The sequence below is a fragment of the Panthera tigris genome, chromosome B2 (genome assembly GCF_018350195.1).
Source record: "Panthera tigris isolate Pti1 chromosome B2, P.tigris_Pti1_mat1.1, whole genome shotgun sequence".
Lineage (NCBI taxonomy): Eukaryota > Metazoa > Chordata > Mammalia > Carnivora > Felidae > Panthera > Panthera tigris.
Window position 1 is genome coordinate 35790032 of NC_056664.1, and position 24658 is coordinate 35814689.

Genomic DNA, 24658 nt, shown 5'->3' on the forward strand with positions numbered 1-24658 from the left:
TAAATTGTGCCTCATGGATCCCATTTTATTTTATGGTAAACCCTGCACCCGCATTCCTAACTCCTAACAATCACTAATCCATTCTTTGTCTCTATAGTTTTGTCTTTTCCAGAAGGTCATGTAGATGGAATCATACAGTATGTAACCGTTGGAACCTGGCTTCTTTTACTCAGCATTTGAAATTTTTTCATGTTGTTGCCTATGTCAATAGTTCTTGCTTGTATGGTATTCCATTACATAGGTGTACTACAGTTTGTTTATCCATTCTCCAATTGAAGAACATTTTAGTTCTTTCTAGATTTTGGCAATTATGAATAGAGCTACTTGATATACAAACATTTGTATTTTTTATTTTTATTTATTTATTTTTATTTATTTTTAATTTTTTTTATTTTTAAAAAAAATTTTTTTAATGTTTTTATTTATTTTTGAGACAGAGAGAGACACAGCATGAACAGGGGAGGGGCAGAGAGAGAGGGAGACACAGAATGGGAAGCAGGCTCCAGGCTCTGAGCCATCAGCTCAGAGCCCAACGCGGGGCTCGAACTCATGGACCGGGAGATTGTGACCTGAGCTGAAGTTGGACGCTTAACCGACTGAGCCACCCAGGCACCCCAAACATTTGTATTTTTTAAAACTTTTTTCATGTTTATTTATTTCTGAGAGAGAGAGAGAGACAAAGTGCAAGCGGGGATAGACAGAGAGGGAGACAAAGAATCTGAAGCAGGCTCCAGGCTCTGTGCTGTCAGCACAGAGCTTGATGTGGGTCTCAGCCCACTACCCATGAAATCATGGCCTGAGCCGAAGTCAGACACTCAACTGACTGAGCCACCCAGGTGCCCCTATATTTGGTTTTTGTGTGAACATAAGATTCATTTATACAGGGGTGCCTGGCTGGCTCAGTTCGAAGAGCATGTGACTCTTGATCTTGGAGTGGTGAGTTTGAGCCCCATGTTGGGTGTAGAGATTACTTAAAAATAAAATCTTTATGGGGGTGCCGGGTGGCTCAGTCAGACTCTTGATTTCGGCTCAGGTTATGATTTCACAGTTTGTGAGTTTGAGCGCCACCCCACCATGGGACTCTGTGCTGACAGTGCAGAGCCTGCTTAGAATTCTCTCTCTCCCCTCTCTCTCTGCCCCTCCCTTGCTTATGTGCACACACACACTCTTGCTCTCTCTCACTCTCTTTCTCCCTCAAAATAAATAAATTTAAAAATAAGATAAAAAATAAAATCGTAAAAAAGGATTCATTTATATAGGGTAAATAGATAAGTGTGACCGCTGGGTAATAGGTGTGTGTATACATATTAAGTTTCTAAGACGCTGCCAAACTGCCAAATAAAGTTCTTCTAGAGTGTTTGTACCATTTTGTATACCCACCAGCAACATAGAAGAGTTTCAATTGCTTTGCATCTTCACAAGCACTTAGTATTATCAGATTTTTAAAAAATTGTAGGTGTATATCTCACTGTGGTTTTAAACTGCATTTCATTAATGGTTAATGATGTTGAATATCTTTTCAGATGTTTATTCGTCATCCATATATTTTTTTTGGTAAGTTATCTGCTTAAATCTTTTGTCCATTTAAAAAAGTGGGTTGTTTTCTTACTGTTTAATACTGAGAGGGTTTTTTTGTTTGTTTGTTTGTTTTTTTTTTTAAGTAGGCGCCACCAAACCAGGGCTCAAACTCACCACTCTGAGATCAAGGGTCTGTGGCTTAACAACTGAGCCAGCCAGGTACCCCAAGAGTTGTCTGTATATTCTAGATACAAGTCCATAGAGGGATATATGATTAGCAAATCTTTTCCCCAAAACTATAGCATCTCTTTTCATTTTCTCAACAATGTCTTCTACAGAGCAATAATTTTCAGTTTTGATGCAGTTCAATTTGTCAATATTTTTTTATGGATCATGATTTGGTGTCATATCTATGAACCCTTTGTCTAAACCAACGTTATGAAGATTTTTTCCTATGTTTTTTTTCTAAAAGTTTTATAGCTTTAGAGTTTATGTTTAGATCAATGATCCATTTGGGTTTAATTTTTGTATAATGCTGCAGTTTAGTTCAAGATGATGATGATGATGATGATGATGATGATGATGATTTTACATATGGATATTTAATTGGTGTTCTAACACCATCTGTTGAAAAGACCATCTTTTCTCCAGTCAGTTGCCTTTGTACTTTTGTCAAAAAGCAATTGGCCATGTTTGTACGAGTCCATTTATGACCTTTATATTCTTTTCCATTGATTCCCCAATCCCATGACTCTGGGATCATGACCTGAGCTGAAATCAAGAATCAGATGCTCAACTGACTGAGCCCTGTAAATTACAGGTGACCTGTAAACTTTTTATAGTAAGTCTTAAAATCATGTACTATGAACTCTAACTTCTCTTTTTTTGAGATTGTTTTTGGCTATCCAAGTGTCTTTGCTTTTCCACATAAATTTAAAAACCAGTGTGTCTATATCTATAAATATTGCTGCTGGAATTTTTATCGGAATTACACTAAATCAATAGATCATTTAAGGATAATTAACATCTTAATTATACTGAGTCATCCAGTCCCTGAATGTGGTATTTTTCTCTATATAGGTCCTCCTTGATTTATTACATCAACATTTTGTAGTTGTTTTTTCTTTTTAGCAGACATTCCTTGAATAAGTTTTGTTAGAATATTTCATTTTCTTGAAGCTTTTGTAAATGGTATTTTTAAAACTTTGATGTCCAATTATTAATTGCTAGTATGCAGAAATGTTAATTTATATATGTTGACTTTGAATTCAACAAACTTAAAAAACTCACTTATTAATTCTAGGAACTTTTTTGTAGATTCTTTGGGATTATCTATATAGATATCATTTTCTGTGTGAATAAGATCCTTTTCTTCCTTCCTTTCCAATAATCTGTCTTTTTTCTCCTGCCTTATTGCACTGGGTAGGACTTTCAGTATGGTTTTTTTTTAATGTTTTATTTATTTCTGAGAGAGAGAGAAAGAGACAGAGTGTGAGTGGGGTAGGGGCAGAGAGGAAGGGAAACACAGAATCTGAAGCAGGCTCCATCCAGCCTCTGAGCTATCACCAACAGCAAGATGATAACCTGAATGGAAGTCAGACGCTTAACCTGCTTAACCAACTGACTGAGCCACCCAGGAGCCCCAGTATGATTTGAATATGAGTGGTGAGAATGTTTATCCTTCCCTCATTTTTGATTTCAGATAAAAAGCATCAGACTTTTACTGTTAATTAGGATAATTAATATATATCACATATCACTACATTATATTATGATAATATATGGTTATATATATCCTTTTTACTACTAGTTTTTAATGAGTGCTGAATTTTGTCATACACTTTTTTGCAACAATTAATATCATGAGGTTTGATTTTTTTAGTCTGTTAATATGATGGATTACATTGACCTTTTAATATTTAATCTGTGTTGCATTCCTAGGATAAACCCTACTTGGCCATGGTGTAGAATTTTTTTTATACATTGTTGGATTTGATTTGCCAGTATTTTGGTTAGGACTTTTGTTTCTAATTGTCGTAAGGGATATTGGTCTACAATTTTCTTTTCTTCTATTGTCTTTATCTCATTTTTGGTATCAGGATAATGCTGGCCTCATATTAACTGGAAAGTGTTCTTTCTTTTATTTTCTGGAAGAGATTGTGTAGAGTTGGTGTGATTTCTTCTTTATATGTTTGGAAGAATTCAACAGTGAAGCCATCTGGACCTCAATTTTATTTTGAAGTTTTTTTTTTTTAAATTAAAACTATGAAGTCATTTTCTTTAACAGATATAGAACTATTCAGATATCAATTTCTTCTTGGGTGAGTTTTGGTAATTTGTAGTTTTTAAGAAATTGGTCAATATCAGTTGGTCCATTTTTATATGTAGGGATGTTCTTAGTATTCCCTTATTATCTTTTTAATGCCTGCAAGGCCTGTAAAGATACTCCCTTTCTGGGGCGCCTGGGTGGCTCAGTTGGTTAGGCCACCGACTTCGGCTCAGGTCATGATCTCGCGGTCCGTGAGTTCGAGCCCCGTGTCGGGCTCTGTTCTGACAGTCCAGAGCCTGGAGCCTGTTTCAGATTCTGTGTCTCCCTCTCTCTGACCCTCCCCCGTTCATGCTCTGTCTCTGTCTCAAAAATAAATAAACGTTAAAAAAAAAATTAAAAAAAAAAAAGATACTCCCTTTCTCATTCCTGGTATCAGAAATTTATACCTCCTTTTTTTCTTGGTCAGTCTTACAAAAAGATTATTAATTTTACTGATCTTTTCAAAGAACAGCTTCTGGTTTCTTTCTTTTTCTTTTTTGAATTCCACTCATTTTTGCTTTTATTTTTATTATTTCCTTCTTCTGCTTACTTTGGGTTTATTTGCTTTTCCTTTTCTATTTTCTTGAAGTGAAGCTTTGATTGTTGATTGTGACTTTTCTTCTTTTCTGCATTTCATGCAATAAAATTGACCTCTATGCGTGATTTATCTGCATGCTGGAAGTTTTTGTATGTTGTATTTTTATTTTTATTTTGTTCAAAATACTTTCTAATTTTCCTTGAGATTTCTTTTTGACCCATAGATCATTTGAAATAATTAATATAAGTACCAAGTATTTGGAGATTTTTCAGTTATCTTTCTGTTATTGATTTCTACTTTAATGCTAAATAGTTAGAGAACTTACTTTGTATGATTTCAATTATTTTAAATGTATCAAGGTTTGTTTAATGATCCAGCATGTAGTCTATCTTAGTGCACATGTGTACTTGAATGTGTATTCCACTGTTGTTGGGTGAAGTGTTCTGTCAGTGTCAGTTAGATCCGGTTGGTTAATGAAGTTGTTCAGATTTTCTATATCCTTGCTGACTTCTGTCTCTTGTCCCACTGATTACTGAGAGATGAACTCACCAACCATAACTGCCCATTTTTCCTTCCATTTCCATCAGTCTTCACTTTTATTTGGAAGTCCTGTTGTGATGCACATACATATTTAAGATTGTTATGTCTTCTTGATCCTTTTTATCATTATACAATGTCTCTCTTTATTCTTGAGAATTTTCCTCTCTCTGAAGTCTACTTTGATATTATTCTAGATCTTTCAGCTTTCTTTTGGTCAGTATTTGCTTGGTATATCATTTCTTGATTCTTTTAATTTTAACTGACTCTTGTATTAAGTGAATTTTTATAGATAGCATATAAATTGGTTCTTGATTTTTTTATCCTTTATGACAATCTTGGTCTTCAAATTGATGTGTTTAGACTATTGACACTAAATACAATTATTGATATATTTGGCTATAGGTCTGCATTCTTTATATTGTGTTTGTTTATACTGTTTGTTCTGTTTTTCATACCTCTGTCTCGTTCTGACTTTTTTGGATTAAGATTCCATTTTAATTGATATAGTAAGTTTTTTTTTTTTACTATATCTCTGTATATACTTTAAAAATTCATATTTATTTTTAAAGTAAGAAATAAAAATACATCTTCTCAAGTTACTTCTGACTTGGTTTTCTGATTAAGTGACAGGGATGAACATGGCAGAGAATAGAAGACAGAGAACTCTGAATGTAATTTATTTACTGTTTTTCATTTGCCTACTCTGAAAATGGATTTGAGGCAGCCTCTACTGGTGCTATATATTTCTTTGTGTGGATTCAATTTACTGTCTAGTGTCTTTTCTTTCAGCTTGAAAGATTCATTTCAGTATTTCTTGTAAGGCAGGTCTGATAATGACAAATTTTTGTTTTTAATCTGGGAATGTCTTAATTTCTTCTTTATGACCCCTACCCCCAGTTTGGTTTTGTTGCTATTTTTTTGAAGTTTTGCTGGATATAGAATTCTTAATTTACAATTTTTTTCTTTCAACACTTTTTTTTTTTTAAGTTTATTCTGAGAAAGAGAGAGAGCTTGCATATGAGAGGGGAGGGAAGGCGAGATAGGGAGAGAGAAAGAGAATTCAAAGCAGGCTTCATGTTGTCAGTGTAGAGCCCCACATGGGCTTGATCTCACAAACTGTGAGATCAGGACCTGAGCCAAAATCAAGTGTCAGACACCTGACTGAGCCACCCAGGTGCACTCTTTGAACATTGTGAATATGTCATCCTACTGTCTTCTGGCCTCCATGATTTCTGATGCAGTCAGCTGTTAATGTTATTGAGGATCCCTTATGACCTCATTTAACCTTACTTATCTCCTAAAAGCCCTATCTGCAGATGCAGTCACATTGGGAATTAGGGCTTCAACATATGAATTTTATGGGGGACAATTCAGTCCATTATAAGCCCCAACAGTGAAATTTTCATGTCAGTTTTTGTACTTTTCAACTCTAGAATTTCTACTTTGTTCTTTTTATTCATTTAAAAAAATTTTTTTTAACATTTATTCATTTTTGAAAGGCAGAGAGAGACAGAGCGCGAATGGGGGAGGGGCAGAGAGAGAGGGAGACACAGAAACAGAAGCAGGCTCCAGGCTCCGAGCTATCAGCACAGAGCCCGGCGCGGGGCTCGAACTCACGGACCACGAGATCATGACCTGAGCCGAAGTTGGCCACTTAACCGACTGAGCCACCCAGGCGCCCCTACTTTGTTCTTTTTAAAAAATGATTTCTGTCTTCTTATTGATGTTCTCTATTTGGTGAGACACTACCCTCATACTTTCTTTTAATTCTTTGGACATATTATAATAGATGATTAAAAGTCATTATCTACTAGGTTCAGTTTCTGGGCATTCTCCGGTATAGTTTCTATTGGCTGCTTCCCCTCCTTGTATGAGTCATACTTTACCATTTCTTTCTGTCTTGAAAACGGAATGTTTAAAATAATTTTGCAGTGTCCCCTCCCTACCCCGCCCCCCGCCCGCAACTAGTTTGGTTTCATTGCTGTTAGTAATTTTCCTGAATTCTGTAAAGTTTGCATTCTTTGTCATGGATGGCCACTGAAGTCTCTGCTTGGTTAGTTTAATGGTCAGCTAATGACTGGACAGATTTCCTTAAATGCCTGGAACCAATAAATCTCCTAGCCTTTGTCAAGGTCTGTGTGTGCATGTTGGGATATGGCTTCAATGCTCTGACAGGCAGTTTGCAACTAACTCTGCCTTTGTCTTCACTTCCTGCTTGTGCAGAGCCGCACAGTAGGTGAGAGGTGAGAGATTAGGGCCCTCTCAGGTCTGTCTTTTTTTTTTTATTATTATTTAAAAAAATTTTTTTTTCAACGTTTTTTATTTATTTTTGGGACAGAGAGAGACAGAGCATGAACGGGGGAGGGGCAGAGAGAGAGGGAGACACAGAATCGGAAACAGGCTCCAGGCTCCGAGCCATCAGCCCAGAGCCTGACGCGGGGCTCGAACTCACGGACCGCGAGATCGTGACCTGGCTGAAGTCGGACGCTTAACCGACTGCGCCACCCAGGCGCCCCGCCTCTCAGGTCTTTCTTAAGCATGTGCACAGCCCTGCATATTCCTGTAGCCTTCTAGATACCTAGGAATATTCTGGGGCTTTTTAGAGAGCCCTTTGGGCAACTCATTCCCAGATATTTGTTTTTTGTTAGGTCCAACTGGTAACGCTGCCTCAAGTAATGCTTGCCAGTGATTATTTTTGATAATGTTTTGCAAATAGAACTGTTTGCACAGAGTAACCTCTGGGTCAGATAAAATAAAGACATGCTTTGAGAATGGAGTTTTTCAGCAAGCTGCCAGACAGTTAAAATAGAGATAATTCTCTGGAGGTGGGGCTTTGGAGGAGCTCCAAACCTGTTTTGTCCTGCTAGTTGCTGCTAGGTTGATGGTTTTCATAGCTACCATGCTTGTGATGCTGTTGATTTTCAAGTCTACTATGGAGCTGGTGATAAGGGGATAGGATTGGGGCAAGTTAAAATGCCACAAAGCTCATTGTTCTTACTGAACCCATTTTTCCTGAGGAGACCCTCCTTGGATTGTTGCAAGTCTCTGGTTAATTTCTAGAGTTCTAAAAAAATTGATTTTGACAAATTTGCCTGTGTTTTCATTGCTTCTATGGAAGACTGTGTTTTTAGAGGTCCTTACTATGCTATTCCAGAAGTTGGAATTCTTAAATCTTTTTTAAGGGGTTGCTCTAGGGATTACAATATGCATAGCTAACTTTTCATAGTCTATTTAGAATTAATATTTTACAACTTTCAGCAGAATATGGAAACCTTGCCACCTTATAGGTCATTTTGCCATCCCGCATTCATGTTATAGTTGTCATACATAGAGACAGACATCTACAATGGTCTACATCCATTGAAAACCCCATCAGACGATGTTATATTTTTTCCTTTCAAATCTCATGTGAATTTTAAAGAACATAAAAGTAGAAAAACAGTTTATGATATTTACTTAAATACTTACCATTTTTATCATTCTTCCTTCATTCCTGACATTTCCGATGTGAAATCCATAGTTGCTCTAATTGTTGTTTTTCTATATATGATATTCAGTTTTTCTCTGTTTTCTTTTTTTTTTTTTTTAAGTTTATCATTCATTTTGAGAGAGAGGGAACATGCTCAGGAGGGGCAGAAAGAGAGGGAGAGAGAGAATTCCAAGTAGGCTCTGCATTGTCAATGCAAGGAGCAGATGCGGGGCTTAAACACATGAACCTGTGAGAGCATGACCTGAGCTAAAATCAAGAGTCGGACACTTAATTGACTGAGCCACCCAGGCGCCCCTCTTGCTGCTTTCAAGATAGTTTCTTTGTCATTAGTTTTCAGCAGTTTGGTTATGATGCTTTTGGGAATAGATTTCTTTGAGTTTTTCATGTTTGGAGAGTTGTGAGCTTCTGGAATCTATAAATTTATGGGTCCCCCCCCCCACCTTTTGGAAGTTTTCAGCCATTATTTCTTCAAATATTTTTTTCTGCACCCAATATTTTGTCTTTCTGTCTTCCTTCTGGGACTGGTGTCAGACCTTTTGATGTTTTCCCACAGGTCCCTGACATTCTGTTCATTTTTTTTTCTTTGTTGTTCAGATTGGAGAGTTTCCATTGATTTATCTTCAAGTTCAATGACTCTTCCTCTGGCATTGCCATTCGGATATTGAGTTCATCCAGTGAAATTTTTGTTTCTCTTACTGTATTTTTCAATTCTAAAATCCCTACTTGGTTCTCTTTTATATTTTTTCTTTCTCTGTGGAAACTTACGATTTTTCTATTCATTTTAATAGTCTGCATTCCTTCTTAGGTTGTGGTTATAATAGACATTTTTTTTCAATTGTGAGGAAAACACATAAAAATTTACCATTTGTAAATTGTAACCATTTATTTTCATCTTAACCATTTTAATTTTTTTTATGATTTTTTTTTAAGTAATCTCTACACCCAACATGGAGCCTGAACTAACAACCCCAAGATCAAGAGTCTCACACTCTACCAACTGAGCCAGCCAGGCGCCCCTCATCTTAACCATCTTAAAACGTACAGTTCAGTAGTGTTAACTATATTCATATTGTTGTGCAACAGATCTTTAGACACTTAGGTTGCTTCTATTTCTTGACTACTGTGAATAATGCTTCAATGACCAGGGATGTGCAAATATCTCTTTCAGATCCTGCTTTTGATTCTTTTGGATATATACCTGGAAGTGGGATTGCTGAATCATATGGTAGCTCTATTTTTAATTTTTTGAGGAACCTCCATACTGTTTTCCATAGTGGCTGCACTTGACATTCCCACCAACAGAGCACTAGGGTTTCAACTTCTGCATACCCTCATCAATACTTGTTATTTTCTGTTATAGTATATATTTAAAAAATTTTTAACATTTTTATTTATTTTTGAGAGAGAAGGAGAGAGAGAGAGAGAGAGAGAGAGAGAGAGAGAGAGAGAGCGCACATGAGTGGGGGAGGTAGAGAGAGAAAGAGAGGGAGACACAGAATCTAAAGCAGGCTCCAGGCTCTGAGCTGTCAGCACAGAGCCTGACATGGGGCTTGAACCCACAAACCATGAGATCATGACCCGAGCTGAAGTCAGACACTTAACAGACTGAGCCACCCAGGCACCCCTGTTTCATTTTTTGATAGTGACCATCCTAATGGGTGTGAGGTGATGTCTCATTGCAGTTTGGATTTTCATTTTTCTAATGATTTCTGATATTAAGCATATTTTCATATTCTTGTTGGCCATTTGTATTTCCTCTTTGCAGAAATGTCTATTCAAGTCTTTTGCTCATTTTTAAATTGGGCTATTTGTTTTGGTCACTGTTATTTTATAACAGTTATTATAAACAGTTATTATAAACAGTTATTATTTGTCTTTTGAGGTGCCTGTGTGTCTCAGTTGGTTAAGCAAATGACTTCAGCTCAGGTCATGATCTTGCGGTTTGTTGGTTCGAGCCCCACATCAGGCTGTAGGCTGACAGCTCAGAGCTGGGAGCCTGCTTTGAATTCCGTGTCTCCCTCTTTCTCTGCCCCTTCCTTGCTCAGGCTCTGTCTCTCTCTCTCTCTCTCTCAAAAATAAATATATATTAAAAAAAACCTTTTGTCTCTTGCAGGATATAGGATTAATATACAGAAGTTAATCAGTTTCTTATATACCAGAATGAACAAACGGAACTTGAAATTAAAAACACAATATTATTTACTTTAACACCCTCAAAAATGAAATACTTAGGTATAAATCTAACAAAATATGTACAAGATCTATAGGAGAAAAAGTATAAAATTCCAATTAATGAAATAAAAGATCTAAATAAATGGAGAGATATTCCATGTTTATGGATAGGAATACTTAATATTGTCAAGATATCAATTTCACCCAACTTTATCTATAGATTCAATGCAATCCCAATCAGAATCCCAGAAGGTTATTTTGTGGATAATGACAAACTGATTATTATTTTTTTGATGTTTATTTACCTGTTTAGAGAGAGAGAAAGAAAGCATGATTGAGGGAGGGGCAGAGAGAAAGGGAGCAAGAGAATCTCAAGCAGGGCCCATGCCCCAATGCTGGGCCTGATCCCACAAAGCAGGAGACCATGACCCAAGCCAAAATCAAGAGCTGGAGATGCTTAAACATCTGAGCCACCCAGGTGCCCCTTGACAAACTGATCCTAAATTTTATATTGAAAGACAAAAGGTACAGAATAGGCAACACATTATTGAAGGTGATGAAAAAAGTTGGAGGGCTGACATTACCCAACTTTAAGACTTACTGTAAAGCTGTGGTAATCAAGATAATGTGGTATGGACCAAAGAATAGACAAATAGATCAGTGGAACAGAATAGAGAGCCCAGAAATAGACCCACACAAATATAGCCAACTGATGTTTGACAAATGAATAAGGGTAATACAATGGAGAAAAAAATCTTTTCAACAAATGGTGCCTGAATAACTGGACATCCACATTTAAAACAATCTAGACAGAGACCTTACACATTTCACCAAAATGGACTCAAAATGGATAACAGACCTAAATGTAAAACACAAAGCTGTAAAGTTTCTAGAAGAGAACATATGAGAAATCCCAGATGAATTTGGGTATGAGGATGACTTTTAAGATACAACACCAAAGGCATTATTTATGAAAAAAATAATTGATATGCTAGACTTCATTAAAATAAAAAACCTGTTCTATGAAAGACAATGTCAAGAGAATGAGAAGACAGACTGGGAGAAAATATTTGCAAAAGACACATCTGATAAAGTACATTACCTAAGATTTATGGAGAACTCTTAGAACTTCATAAGACAGCAGACAACTTAATTATAAAATAGGCCAAAGACCTGACCAGACATCTCACCAAAGAAGATATACAAATGGCAAATCAACATATGAAAAGATGCCCCACATCATATGCCATCAGAGAAATGCAAATTAAAATAAGATACCATCACACACACACACTGGAATGGCCAAAATTCAGAATACTGATACCACCAAGCATTGGTGTGGGTGTGGAACAAGAGGAACTCTCATGCATTGCTGGTGAGAATGTAAGATAGTACAGCCACATTGGAAGACAGTTTGATAGTTTCTTATAAAACTAAATATACTCTTAAGATACTATCCAGAAATTGTGCTCCTTGGTATTTACCCAAAGGAGTTGAAAACTTATGTCCACACCAAAACATCCACATGGATGTTTACAGCAGCTTTATTCATAACTTAGAAGTAACAGAATAACCAAGATATCCTTCAGTAGGTGAATGGATAAATAACTGTGGTACATCCAGGCAATGGAATATTACTGAGCACTAAAAAGAAAAGAGCTATTTAGCCATGAAAAGACCTGGAGGAAACTTAGTGCGTATTACTAACTAATGACACTCTGGAAAAGACAAAAACTATGGTGGCAGTAAAAAGATCAGTGGTTGCCAGGGTTTGGGGTGGGGAGGGAAAAATAGGTAGAATGCAGAGGACTTTTACAGTAGTGAAAATATTATGTATGAAACCATATGATGAATACATGTCATTATACGTTTGTCCAAACCCTCAGAATGTGCAACATCAAGAGTGAACCTTAATGTAAACTCCGGACGTTGGGTGATTATGACTTGTCAGTGTAAGTCCATCAATCGTAACAAATGTACTATTCTTGTGGGAGATGTTGATAAAGGGGGAAGCTACCACACATGTGTGGGGGCAGGGGTATATGGAAAATCTCTGTACTTTCCCTTCAATTTTGCTGTGAACCTTAAACTCTAGAAAAGATAAAGTCTTTTTTTTAAGTTTACTTGTTTATTTTGAGAGAGAGTGTGTGGAGGAGGGGCAGAGAAAGACGGGGGGGGGGGGAGAGAACCCCAAGCAGGCTCTGCACTGTCAGCGCAGAGCCTGAAGTGGGGTTCAATGTCACCAACCTTGAGATCATGACCTGAGCTGAAATCAAGAGTTGGTTGCTCAACTGACTGAGCCACCCAGGCACCTGAGTAGTTTTGGATTTTATCTTGGACGCTTTGAATATTACATATATGATGCTGGGTCTTGCTTAAATCCTGTGGAGAATGTTGATTTTTTTTTTCTTTTTTGGTTTATTTGTTTTTGCTTGGTTGTTTTTTGTTCTGTTTTTGTTTGTTTTAACTGGGAACTGGGGGCACCTGGGTGGCTCAGTTGGTGAAGTGTCCCAACTCTTGATCTCAGCTCAGGTCTTGATCTCAGGGTCATGAATTCAAGCTCTACATTGGACCCCGTGCTGGGCGTGGAGCCTACTAAAACAAACAAACAAACAAACAAACAAACAAACAAACAAGCAAAATAATGGGGAACTGGCCCAAGTAGGTCCAAACCACAATTGCCTATCTACTTTCTGTGGACTGTGATTCTAATGGGCTGTAAGCTTTGTCCGCATTGTTGCCTGGTGACTGCCGGGAGACTGGGATAGAAGTGAATTAAGGAAGCTGACAAAACAACCCCCTCTCCCCCACTTTCTGTAATCTGTAGGAACCTCTTTCTTGCTTCTGGGATGAGAAATACATGGTTTCTCTCGGAGTTCTTTTCACCTGCACCTGTTGGATAGCTCCACGTTTCAAGCTGCCTTTCATTCCCCGCCAGGAGATACCAACGAGGTTAGAATTGGGAAACTTATCTCCAATTTGGTGGTTCTTTGACTTCTGGTTTCCTTCTCCACTAATCCTGCTACCATTTCCTTTTCAGAATCCTTAGAGAGATGTTCCATGCATTCTTCCTAGGTTTTAGTTGCATTCAGTTGGAGAAATGGGATGGAATGTATTTTCTCCATTTTGACAAGAATTGCAACTTTCTTTCTTTTTATTACTGAGTATTATGTGTTTTTTGGATGTAAGTCATTTGTCAGATATATGTGTTGTGAATGTTTTTCTCTCAGTCTGCGGCTTGCTTATTCAATTTCTTTTTCTTAAAGATTTTATTTTTAAGTAATCTCTACACCCAACTCGGGGCTGGAACTCACAACCCTGAGATCAAGAATTGCATGCTCTACTGACTGAGCCAGCTAGGTGCCCTTTGCCTGTTGAATTTCTTAATGGTGTCTTTTTTATTTTTTAAATGTTTATTTATGTTTTTCAGAGAGAGAGAGAGAGAACAAGCTAGGGGCAGAGAGAGAGGGAGACAGAGAATCCCAAGCAGGCTCCATGCCATCAGTGCAGAGCCCGATGCAGGGCTCAAACCCACAAACCATGAGATCATGACCTGAGCTGAAATCAAGAGTCAGAGGCTTAACCCACTGAGCCACCCAGGTGCCCCTCTTAATGGTGTCTTTTGATGAGCAACAGCCTCTTATTTTTTTCCCAAAATTTTATTTAAATTCTAGTTATTTAACATACAGTGCAATATTGGTTTCAGGAGCAAAAAGCCTTTTATTTGATGAGGTCTATTAAGTTTTTCTTCTGATTAATGCTGTTCTGGTCTTTTGTGAAAAAAAACCTTTGTCTACTCCATGTCTGCAAGGATATTCTCCTGTTTTCTTTTTTTAACTTCCTTGTCCCCCTGTTTATGGAGTTATAATAACATATAGTATCAGTTTAAGGTGTGTAACATAATGACAATATGTATATGTTGTGAAATGATTACCACAAATAAGTTACTATCCATCACCTCACACAGTGGTAATTGTTTTTCTTGTGATGAGAACTTTTAAGATCTACTCTGTTAGTAACTTTCAAATATACATTACTGTTCTCCATAGTTGCTAATGTTTTCTTTTACAAGCTTTACCATTTTTGCTCTTATGTTTAGGTCTGATCCATTTTGATTTAATTCTGCACATGGTGTAAGGTAGAAATCAAGATTCATCATTCCCCTAAATACTTATTTGGTTGTTTCAGCTCTATTCATTGGTTTTTTACTCATATATATCAAAAACTAATTTTATCTTTAATTTTCCTATTTTTAAAATCATTACTTAATGCTTTACATTAAAATTACAAAAAAATCATAAAGTTCATTAAATAATTTATTTCAATATAATTGATTTCCCCTGTTATCTAAACTTGTATTTTGTGCCATTCAAATTATTATTTTTGAGAATGGGTCTGTCCATAAGCTTTACAAGATTACCAAAGGTGTCTAAGGCACACATACGTTAAGAATCTGTCGTGAGTTGGTTTAAATGCTCATCTGCTGCTTCCTGGTTCTGTGACCTTGGGCACATCACTTAACCTTCATTCATCTTCCATACTTCAACAGATTCAATAAATGTCTATTGAGCACCTACTACCAGCCACTGTATTAAATCTTATGGATCTTAAGGATTTAATACAGACAGATGGAGATAACCTTTCTTAAAATTTCTTTTAATGTTTATTTATTTTTGAGACAGAGAGAGACAGAGCATGAGCTGGGGAGGGGAAGAGAGAGAGGGAGACACAGTCTGAAGCAGTGCCCAGGCTCTGAGCTGTCAGCACAGAGCCTGATGCGGAGCTTGAACTCATGAACTGTGAAATCATGACCTGAGCTGAAGTCACATGCTTAACAGACTGAGCCACCCAGGCACCCCGGAAAGAACCTTTCTTGTACAAAATTTACAACCGAGTTGGGGAGGCAAACCTGTCAAGGGGTCATTACACAACACTGTGATAAATGCTTTGATAGCAGAAGGACAAAGCTATGGGAACACAGGGTGGGACTCCCAACCCATACTTGGGGAGTCGGGAAAGATTTCCAGATAAGGATACTAAACACATATCAGGGATATGTGGACATTAGCCAAGCAAAGGGGGAGAAGAGCTATCCAGACAGGAGGATGAACCCTTAGGAGACATGGCAATGGGGATAAAGGATCAGTAACACAAGGCATGACTGCAGAAGGGGTGAGACTGGAGAGTTTTGTAACCATCTCAGGGACATTAGCTTCAACCTAAGTGAAATAGGAAGTCCTTGCTGGGTTTTAACCATTGATAGGTAGTGACAGGATCAGAATAAATTTTTAAAAATCTACACCAGAAGCATCACCAATGGAGACAGGGATAATGGTTTGGAGATTATTGGACTAATCTTGGTTAGAGAAAGTGAGTGCATGGGTTGTGGCAATGGGGATGGAGAAGAATGGGTATATATGAGACATAATTAGGAGGTAAACTCAATTAAGTGTATATTGGGAGGACTTGGGGAATGAGGAAAATGGGCCATCTCAGATTTCTGGTTGGATCAACAGGATGAATGGTGGTGCCATTCACTGGGAAAAGGGCAGGTTTACAGAACATAAAGTCAGATTAGAATTTATGGGTGTGAAGTGACAGAGTGAGGATGTTCAGCACACGTCTGGCCATATTGGCTAGAAAACTGGAAGAGGGTTTGGGATGGGAAACCATCTGCGTCCATATGGTAAGATGCCATAGGCAGCATTCCTTCTTTCCTCCCGACCTTCGTTCAACATCTGGTTAGGATATACTATATGCTGGATGTTGGGGATACAGCCAGCAGTGAACAAGAAGACTGGGTTTCTGCCCTCAACCAGTTCACCATTTACCTTCTCAACTTGTTCTTAATCTGTAAACTGAAGACAATGAGATTAAGTGAAATGAGGTGATGTGACGACACCTGCTCTTCCAATTTTTATATTTGTTTGTCGTCCCCAGAGCGGGAAGAGAAGGTACCTCGGTTACTTTTACTTTCGTATCCTTCCCCGCTAGGCTCTTCCGCGCAGGCGCCTTGGAAGGCCCTGGGTGGGGGTGGGGCGGGCCCTAACCTGGGTCTTCTTCCCCGGGGCCAGGACCCGGCCGCGGGAAGGAGCGGGCTGCCCGTGACGTCATCAAACTGCGCAGCCCGCAGGGCGGGACCCGAGCGCGACAGCGCGGCCGGCGGACCTGGCTGGCTTGTGGGGGAAACGAAACTGAGGGAGGAGGCGGCGGCTCTGGCAGCGGCAGGGCCAGGCCTGGTGGAGGAGGCGGCGGCAACGGCGGCCTGACCCCCCCCTCTCCGCTCCCAGGCAGCTCACCCTCTCCCCTCAGCGTGAGTGCCGACGCGCGGCCCGGGGGGAGCGAGCGGGCGGGCGCGCGGGCTCAGCATCCCTCTCCCCTCCACCGCCGCCTCGGCCACGCACCGGCGGTGGTGACCCTCGCCGCCCCTTCTCTCTCCCCTCCTCCTCTCCACCCTCCCCCGCTCCCCACCCGCTCTTCCAGCTCCCGCAGCCCGAGCTGCCGCTGACAAACGTTTCTGCGCACACATTCACACACGTTGTTTTCAAATGAAAAGACTGGCTCGGAGAGATGGGAGCTCATCTCCTCCCTCAGTGGATAGGGGTGGCAGTGCGAAACCGACACCCCGGGAGAGAAGACTGGAGAGGGGATTTGAACCCGTCCCTTGGGGGAGCAGCAGGTAGAACCAGGCCTCTTGCCTTCCACGCAGAAGTTCCCTGCCTGGGCACATTCTTCTGGCCTGTGTCGGTCACTGGAGCAGGGCACTGGTTAAGGTGTGCGGCCTTCCCCTCTCAGGCCTCAGTTTTTTTCCAGTGGAAAATGAGAGCGCTGGAGTAGATGATTTGGAAGGCCCAAATCTAAGATGGTTTGGGGAGGAGCATCAGTGTCTCCTGCCTTTCACACAACTATGTATTCTTTTTTTGCACCCACCGCGACGCAGTCCACGTTGAATTCCCGTTGCTTACCATCTCTCAGAGTCGCTAATAATCAGATGGCCCTTTTACTTTTGTTATGGGCCTTTGGGGGCATTTAAGACGCTGGTTTAAAGTGAAACGTGGTCTTGCTTTCTCTTTGTTCAGTGTCTCCCGTTTTTCTTCCCTGGGATAACCCCTGCCTGTGCCTAGTAAAAGGCTGCTTCCTTAAAGAGGATAAGATTATGCATTGGGTTGATGGGCTCATCCTTGAGCTGGAGAGAAGTGAAACATGTGATTCAGGGTTTTGTGAGATTGAAGGGATCAGTGATATCTGTGCATTTCATTGCTTTCTTCCTGCTGTGATTCATGTTAAAAGACCATTTTGTGCCTCTGCACCTCCCCTTTCTCAAGGAATTGCAGCCCAGCTGGTCACCCACCTGTTGGCTCCTATGTTTTGAGTTCTTTCTCTTTTCTGAGTCTTAACAGACAGTCAGTTGTGTGTAAACCACACTGTATTCACTACTACTCTTGCTTGCTCTTTGACTTGATCATTCCTTAAAGTTTCTAGATGTAATAATCACTTCATTCCATCGCATTTTTTCCCCCTCATGCTTACCTCCTGTGCCTACACATGGGCATGGGTGATGGTGATGTGGTGCCTGATTGTTTCCATCCTCTTTTCACGGAGGTGTGTTCGTGTTCTTAAAATTATTTTTGTACCTGAGTCCTATGACGTGGCTACTTCTGGTTTCAGTAATTTTCCTACTCTTCTGTATCCTCAGCCCTGAGTCAACTACTGTTTCCATTCCTTACTCATTAAAAACTTTCCCAATTCTTCCATGCTTTCAAATATCCCGAAATAAACCACAGCCAGTATTTTTATCATATTATGTAATCCGTTAATTGTCTTGCTAAAATAATAATGGTGATGGAGCAGTCATTCTGGGGTGGTCCCTTCACCTTCTGGAATGGTTGATACTCATTAGGTCCAGTTTACACTGTTGTCATGCATGGCTAGTGTTGCATGAAAAGTATAGAATGATAAGTTCCCAAGGCTTTTTTTTTTTTTTTTTTTTTCCTCCTTGTGGCCTGTGGAGTTGATCCATGACTTTTTGGTATCTGACACCCTTTCCCTGAGGCCTCTGGATCTGTAAGCACCACACATTATCCAGTAAAATTAACTGCTATTATTGAAGACAAGCTTGGCTAGCATCCTTCCTGGACTTCAATTTGAGGAAGAGGCTATTCAAGTGCTGGCACTGGAAGCTATTTAGAATTGCCAAATCCCATTCCATTGATGACTTTTACCTTGGAATCCCTGCTCTGATCCTAGTGGCTCTAACAAGGGCAGCTGACTATCTGGATTTATGGTTGCAGTAACAATGAGGAGGAGAAATGATCCAGAATGCACTGCCCCTATCAAGAAACAGAAGAAAAGAGTTGCAGAGCTTGCCCTGAACCTCAGCTCTACGTCTGATGACGAACCTCCCTCTTCTGTCAATCACGCAGCAAAAGGTATGCTTGCCCATGTGATGTGAGGCCACTGGCCATCTGGTTATTTGAATCCCTGGTGCCTGAATTGGGCAGAACACAGTCCACTGCCCCTTGAGGGAAATTAGGCAAGTTCTACAGAGAGTTGTTTGCTATAGCTTCTCTTGCTTCTGCCATTCTTCTACTAGGAACGGGCAACTTGTTTTAAATAAAAAAATTGGAATTTTGACAGTAGTGCCTTAGTTCTGCTGCTGGCCTTTCAGCAGGTGGCACTCTTTTGCTGCCTTAAACCTGTTGGAGGTAGTGGTGAGCATTGAGTGCCCTGTGCTCTTAATTGCTGTTAATGATCCTGGGGCTCTTTCACAGGGGATGGGCTCTTTGCTGCAGTGATCTGGCCTAATTCCCCTCAGGTTTTTGTATTCTGTTTTCTCAATTCCCTCAGCATGTGTGACCAGAAACACCTAAATGAATTGGAGCATCCTGTGCTCACTATTGACGTTAAACTCAAAAGATTTCACTGATCTGGTTGAAACTGACGTTTGCTTTGCCTGTTTTTTAGGGTTATGGACATTCACAGTTTCCATAGGTAACTTTCTGTGAGAAATTGTAAGGTGCCTACGAGCTTGCCTCAGATACCAAGCAATTAGAAGTAGTTCCACTTACATTTACCTTGACTTGCCAGCTGTATTTCCTAGGGCTACTGTAACAAATTACCACAAACTGGGTGGCTTAAGACAACAAATTTATTCTCCGTAGTTCTGGAGGCTCCATGTCTGAAGTCACGGTGTCGGCAGGGCTGTGCTCCCTCCTAAGTCTCTTGGGAAGGATCCTTCCTTGCCTCTTCTAGCTTCTGGTAGTTGCTGGCAGTCCTTGGTGTTCTTGGCTTATAGCAGCATAACTCCAGTCTGCCTCTGACTTCCCTCTGTGTGTGTCTGTGTGCAAATTTTCCTTTATAACGACATCAGTCATTGGATCAGGGCCCACCCTAATCTAGTATGACCTCATTTTAATTTGATTACATCTGCAAAGACCATATTTCCAAATCTCACATTTCCCAGGTGCTGAGTGGATATAGCTTTTTGGAGGGACGCTAGTCAGTCCAGTATACCAGTCATCTTGGATTTTGGATCCTTTGCTGGATCACTGGTAAATTAGAATGAAATTTGGTGACAGATTGGTGACTGAAAGGGTATGAAGCATCCTTTGAGAGTGGTAGGAAATACAGTTTACAAGTGGTAGACTAATGGAAGGACAGTTACTCATCAGTTGTACTGAGAAGCTGGTTCCGAGAGGAGAAGCTTGACCGGCAGTAGAGCTGAATGAAGCATTTGGTGCAGCTCTGGTCCCGGTTGAATAAGAGACTCATAACCTTGTGTGTGGAGATATGTTTGCCTTTAAAGTTGTCATAGTAGCTTCCATTCCAGGTAGCTGAGAAAGGCTGTATGTAATTGAGGTTACTAAGTGGGAAGGCAAAAACATACTGGGTGCGTTGGTTCTAGGGATTGTTGAAGAAAGGGAGTTTTGCTTTTCACCTGGGGTTTGAGCAGCTTGGTGAAAGTAGAGTCTCCTTAGGTAGAACTGTGGGTTATTGGGAGAGATGGCCTACAAGAGAAGAAGGGAAAGCACATCTGTGCTTTCACAATTTCTCAAATGCTTTTCACGTTTCTCAGATGTGCTCAGGTGCCGGCAGTATTTAGGTCTAAGCGGTTCTCGGGGGACATCTCTTTGAGGTAAGGAGAGGGCAACGCCCAGGTAGAGGAAGGTACATGGTTAAGGATCTTATAAGGGAACCAGTCTGATTTAAATTTCAAGCTTTTAAAATGGACTGAATTGAGATTACCCAACTCCCCCCTGCATCCCCCTTAATTGTACCAAATAGCTTTAACCTTTTCTGGAAGTAGCGCCATATGATTCAGTTAGGATTGACTATTGCTGTTGTGTGTACAGAATGGAAGTCTAGATGTGGCCAGTACCTTGTACGTGTCTGGCAGTAGGCCATTTGGTCCTTTTCATTTTTCAGGAAATGAGGCGGGAGGCAGAGGCAAAGAAACATTGTGAGATTTCCCTGGTTTAGCTTATTTTAGGAAGGGGCAGCTCCACGTCACAAAAACTGAGGGCTGGAGTCTGGTGTCTTCATCAGCAAGATTGCTTTCTGTGCTGCCCCCACCCCACCTCCCGCATGGAATAAATGCTTAATAAATATTCACTGAATAGAATTGATAGAAGTACCAGTAGCATCTTTTCCAAGAAGCTTAAAATGCTTCACCTCTTTCATTTTGCCTGTCCTCCTCCATTCTGCAGAAGATCATTTCACTAAGTACTTAGCATTTATATCATTTCTGTTCTGTATTGGCTTTTCTTAGGTGTCCCCTGGACGGTGTGCCCTGGTAGTTTACTGTCTCTCCAGAAACTACATTTGCTGGGGTTTATATACAGCTTTCCTAGTGAGGTCAGTGCATTAAAGCAAATGTGTTTCCTTTTGCTTCAGCCACTTCTACCTGAACATACTGTTGAACAGATGACTGAAAAATGCTCTTTAGGGAGTACAAATAGAAAAACAAAAAATAGTAGTTACTGTTTTTGTCTTTCTGTGCTTTCTTGTGCTTTCTGTCTTTATTTGTGCTTTGTCTGCTACTTCAGTGCAATGACTCATTAATAGATCTATTTAGTTTAATCAGTGTGTTTATTTTACTTTATTGACAAGGTAACTGCGTTGCCTGGTCAGAGATTGACATTTGACCAGAGTAGAGGAAAAAAGGGATGTTATTGTAATGGCCACTCTGGCATCATGTGTTCTTTTGAGTTTTGTTTTGTTAAGTTTATTCATTTTTGAAAGAGGGAGAGAGACAGAGTGTGAGCAGGGGAGGGACAGAGAGAGACTGAGACACAGAATCCAAAGCCGGCTCCAGGCTCTGAGCTGTCAGCACAGAGCCTGACGTGGGGCTCGAACTCCCTAACCTCGAGATCGTGACCTGAGCTGAAGATGGACGCTCAACCAGCTGAGCCACCCAGGTGCCCCTCTTTTGAGTATTTTAAGAGGACTTTGAAGGATTTTTAAGCCTAAATAAACTCTTGGAAATTTGCTATTAAGTAACAACCTTTTGAAGTAAGAAGAGGCAGGTGGAGGTCATTTTGTTCTTTTTAGTTGTTTCTCTCAGGGAAAATGCGGTCTAGGCTCCAAGACAGTTTCCTTTTCTCTTTAGCTGTGTGTGTATCCAGTGCGGGCTCCTGGCCCTCCCACAGTGTGTTGCTTTGGATGTTGCCAGGCCCTTTTGCTGGCACCACGCTAGTAGCGTCTTCCCCTCCACCAGGTTTAATTCTTCCCTAAATAGGCTATTTTCCCTGAAACACCATCGCTTTCCTGTCAGCCCAGATTCATGACCTTAATCAAAAACTTCCTTTATCGGTATCTGCTTAAATTGCTCTAACGAGTTACCATTTGTCTGGCATGAAGGAGAAATTGAGTCTTTAAACAGGAATGAGTGTATTCCAAAGCAGTTGTTAGGCAGGATGCGATATTTATTAAAATCCATAATTTATTCTTCTGTATCTGTGTGCTGCTCACCTTGGCCGTTAGTGGTTGGAACTGCCTCTCTATATGTGTTGTCACTCTCATTTTTAATCTTGGCTTGTTTGCCCTACTGTTCTATTGCCATGTAAAAAATTCTGCCCTACTGTTGTATTGCTATGTGAAAAATTTTGAACTTTTCTTCTTTAAGATGACTTAAGAGTAATGATTTCTATCAGGTAGAGAAGAATTCTTAAATGAAAACTCTAAATAATGTTTTGGGCTCTCTGCTAGGTTTTAGAAGGGGAGCTCCTGGGGAGGTAAATGGGAGTGCCACCCAGCTTTGGCAAGTTCTTAATGAAACTAATCATTTTAATAGACTGACCTTATTACTCCTGTTAATTTATATCTTCATTACAAAATTGCCCAGTGTTTGCTAAATTCTTATCAGTCTTGGGAGGCTAAATCTCCTCTTTAGTTACTGCTGCAGCAATGACAGTTGTCTCCTTTTCATCTGAAAAGAGTGGCCCCAAAGGCCCAGGGGTAAAATGGGTAGTGACTGTGGCAGTCTGTGGGCATCAGGATTAATCCAGGCAACTTTATCTTAAATCATGGCAGGCTAAGAATTGGCTTCAAATACTGCATGAAATAAAAGAAATAAGGCTTATCCAAGACACTTCTTGATCTCACAAATGCCTGGTAAGGTGATATTTTAGCTCCCGTCAACCTCACTCTCAGAACCATGTAGACAGCTGCATGCTAGGTAACGCCTAAGGAAGAGGAACGGAGTGGAAAGGTAATTTGTGCCAGAATCTGGTGCTGGTAGTTTGCACCAGAGTCACCACTGATTTGCCTGATAAGCCTTCCACTCAAATTTGGTTCTCCCTGTCATTTTGGTCCAAGAATGTTACGAAGACAAAAAAGACAAAAGATTTCTCTTTGAGATTTGAGGGTGGTGTGTGCCCTGCATGCCCAGGAATGATATTCGTACCATTGATGAGTGACCACAGATGGGTCCTCAAGCAAACCTGAGAGCCTGCAACTCTAACTGGAGCTAGACCAAGGGCACACTCTCCTTTGGTGAGGTTACCAGGTTTTCCTAACTTGTCGTAGGTAGGCCTATGAATCCCCAGAGAGCTGGTGAAAGGAGTAGTAACTGATTTAACATTGTAGCTTCTGGTTAGTCAGGACCCTGAATCCCTGGGCTACACAGAAAGAAACTTAAGGGCTGTGCTTAGGGACCTGCCCACATACCACCTCTTTCTGTGTCATTTGGTACAGGTTGAAGGCATGGAAACAATTGAGTAAAGAGAATTTCACCTTTGGAAGCACAATTCTTTAGTATGTGGGCACTGTGCTGTAGAGTGTATCTGTTTCCTCTGTATGTGAGAGAATAGATGAGAAACCCAGGGTTAGTCTTGAGCCACTTGAGAGCTCTTCCTCTTTAGATCTGCTGCCCTCTGAAGATTGGTCTAAAAAGGAACTGGCTTTTTCTCAAGGTGTGGAATGGTACTTTATTTCTTTATAGCTTTATTTATTTATTTATTTTTTAACTCAAATGTATTCTTTTTTTTTTCTTTCTTTTTTTTTTTTTTTTTTTTTTGAGAGAGAGAGTGTGTGTGTGCAAGTGAGGGAGGGGCAGAGGCGGGGCTTGGTGGGGAGAGAGAGAGAAAATATCCCACGAGAGGAGGAGGGAGAGAGAGGCAGGACTTTTTTTTTTTTTTTTTTTACCCAAAGCGGGGCTCGTGTTCACCTCAAGCAGGGCTCATGCTCACCCGCTGTGGGACTCGAACTCACGAACTGTGAGATCATGACCTGAGCCGAAGTCAGATGCTTAACAACTGAGCCACCCAGCCGCCCTCTAATGAATATATTCTTATTTCTCACACAGAAAATGTAGACAAGTGCAAAACAGAAAATAAATATAACCTCACCTCACAGTTTCCATGGTTACTCATTGTTCTGGGTCTTTCCTTCTGAGTGGCATTCTCTGGCACTCTGTGACATGTGCTGCATTGGTCTGTGTAAGCAAGTCAGTTCCTTTTTGAGAGAATTGGAGAAACCTTACGAGGAAAGGGTAGATTTGATAACCTCTCATACAGGACGTTCTCAACCAAAATTTCTCCTTGCCAGCTGCTTAGGAACCAGAATGTTGGTTTTAAGTTTATTCTATTTTTTT

The 24658-nt window shown here is 40.1% G+C and overlaps 1 protein-coding gene across 4 annotated transcripts in view; it reads left to right on the forward strand.

Moving 5' to 3' along the window:
* Positions 1 to 16635: 16635 nt before the first annotated feature.
* CMTR1 (cap methyltransferase 1) overlaps positions 16636 to 24658 on the forward strand; it is a 54987-nt gene continuing 46964 nt past the window's right edge. For 2 of the 4 annotated variants that reach the window (XR_006217618.1, XM_042986245.1), the window contains exons 1-2: positions 16636 to 16879; positions 18858 to 18995. Coding sequence is in view for 3 of the 4 variants with exons in the window: in XM_042986245.1 (XP_042842179.1) it covers positions 18863 to 18995 (133 nt within the window). In the remaining variant the exon portion in view is untranslated. Of the gene's footprint in view, positions 16880 to 18847; positions 18996 to 24658 lie in introns of those variants that run through there. The other 2 variants (XM_042986244.1, XM_007085238.3) reach the window with 2 other exon arrangements.